At 36.7% G+C, this 1806-nt stretch overlaps 1 protein-coding gene across 1 annotated transcript; it reads right to left on the minus strand.

The window, feature by feature from the left end:
* Positions 1-448: 448 nt before the first annotated feature.
* On the minus strand, positions 449-1417 carry HLJ1 (type I HSP40 co-chaperone; the record flags this gene model as incomplete). The annotated part of the gene is made up of 1 exon (XM_015614781.1): positions 449-1417. One exon carries the CDS (start codon positions 1415-1417, stop codon positions 449-451), a length of 969 nt encoding a protein of 322 aa, XP_015464391.1.
* Positions 1418-1806: the final 389 nt, after the last annotated feature.

Here is a 1806-nt window from a genome sequence, read left to right on the forward strand (position 1 = left end):
GGAAAGTTCCTGATCTCCAATAGCGAGTAAGAAGGTACATATATGCTCTTACCACAATGTTGCAAAATGCTACTGGGTAAGATATTTGATTACCATTGAGCAAAAACACAAGCAGGCCGCTTGTGTTTTTACATCGTATATCGGGTATTAAATCATATTTATTTACTAGAAGTTATGAAGGCATTATAAGAGCCCATACTAGCACTTGTTTAGCCGATATTAGATGGTAGACGGACTATATTTTATATATTGGTCTTTTACGACAAATACAATCTTGATATTAATGCATTAGCAGAATGGACGATTTATTTACTTACTAAATATGTGCATATTTGTACTACTTGTTTGAGTATTTTCGGGTTCGAAAGAGAAATATTGAACACATCATTACAATCGTTGGGAGAATAACGATTTCACAGTCATTAGTTTATTACCGATATATGTACATCTAAATTAAATTCAATTGTCTTAAAGCTTGACAGTTAGGCATTGGCATAGCCTCTGCTCGTCTCAATTTTTCATAGTCAGTTGAGAACCAACCTTGTGCATCCTCCATCATCTCATTCTTTCTGATTTGCTCTTTCGAGCACTTACCTCTCTTATCTTGGACGAATAAATTCTCCACCTTATAATCGAAGTTCTTTAATTGTCTAGTACTTAATTTTTTCTTATTAATGAAGTCTTTAGTCACATAAAATGGAATTTTGTAGGTCGGGGTTATTCTTTCAGTATTATATATTGGCGTAGGGCTGAATGAATAATCAGGGGACGACGACTCGGAAAATAATGATGATAATAACGGAACCAAAATGAATAGTATAATTGGCAAGAATTGTTTAATAGTTGTGACAAATGAAGGTTCTTCTTCTTGTTGTCTCTGCTGACGACGTTGACGTTGCTGAGCTTGTTGTTGTCTTGCTCTTATATTACTGGCGAAAAAAGGATGTTCGCCGCCACCGAATGACTGGAATGTAAACCCGTTGTTTCCAAACGTAAATGCTGGTCCACCACTAGCATATCTGTTACCACCAAAGAACAAATTAAAAATATCATCTTCAAAGCCACCATTAAAACCACTGGTTGTTGCGAAAGGACTACCTCTCATGCCTCCCATACCACCGGCTTCTGGCTGACTCGAGAACCTTGTATCCGGATCTGATCCCGTTTGATCATATATTCTTTTCTTGGATGGATCACTTAAAACTCCCCACGCCTTATTTAAGTATTTGAACGCTTCCGACGACCTTGGATGTGGATTTTTATCTGGATGTAATTTCACTGCTAGCTTACGATAGGACTTCTTGATCTCTGAATCATTTGCAGTTTTCTCAACTGACAATATTTCATAGTATTGATGAGGTTTATACGATAAGACTTTCAATACTATCTTCTCTTGATCGCCACTATAGCTAGACATGGTATCTTATCAAGGCGGCAACTCGATTATTATGCTATGGAAATCTTTTCAACTAATAATTCCGCAATCAAAAATATTTCAAACTCTTGTTGATACTTGAGCTTAGACCTAAATCTTCGATAAATATTCTATTTAACCTTTAGTATAAATCGAACAGTATATGATTCCGTGCCAGCTTTTTATAAAATCCCCAATCATTGACTAAAAGTACACGACATACAAAGAATACGGCGGAAAAAAGATTTGGGCTTCAAAAAAAAGAAATTGGGGCGAGCTGGGAATTGAACCCAGGGCCTCTCGCATGCTTGTAGTAATCAATTTAGTTTCCTAAACTGTCGCCCAAAGCGAGAATCATACCACTAGACCACACGCCCTAATTGTTAGAGTTT

The sequence above is a fragment of the Debaryomyces fabryi genome, assembly GCF_001447935.2.
Source record: "Debaryomyces fabryi strain CBS 789 chromosome Unknown contig00370, whole genome shotgun sequence".
NCBI classification, from domain to species: Eukaryota; Fungi; Ascomycota; class Pichiomycetes; order Serinales; family Debaryomycetaceae; genus Debaryomyces; species Debaryomyces fabryi.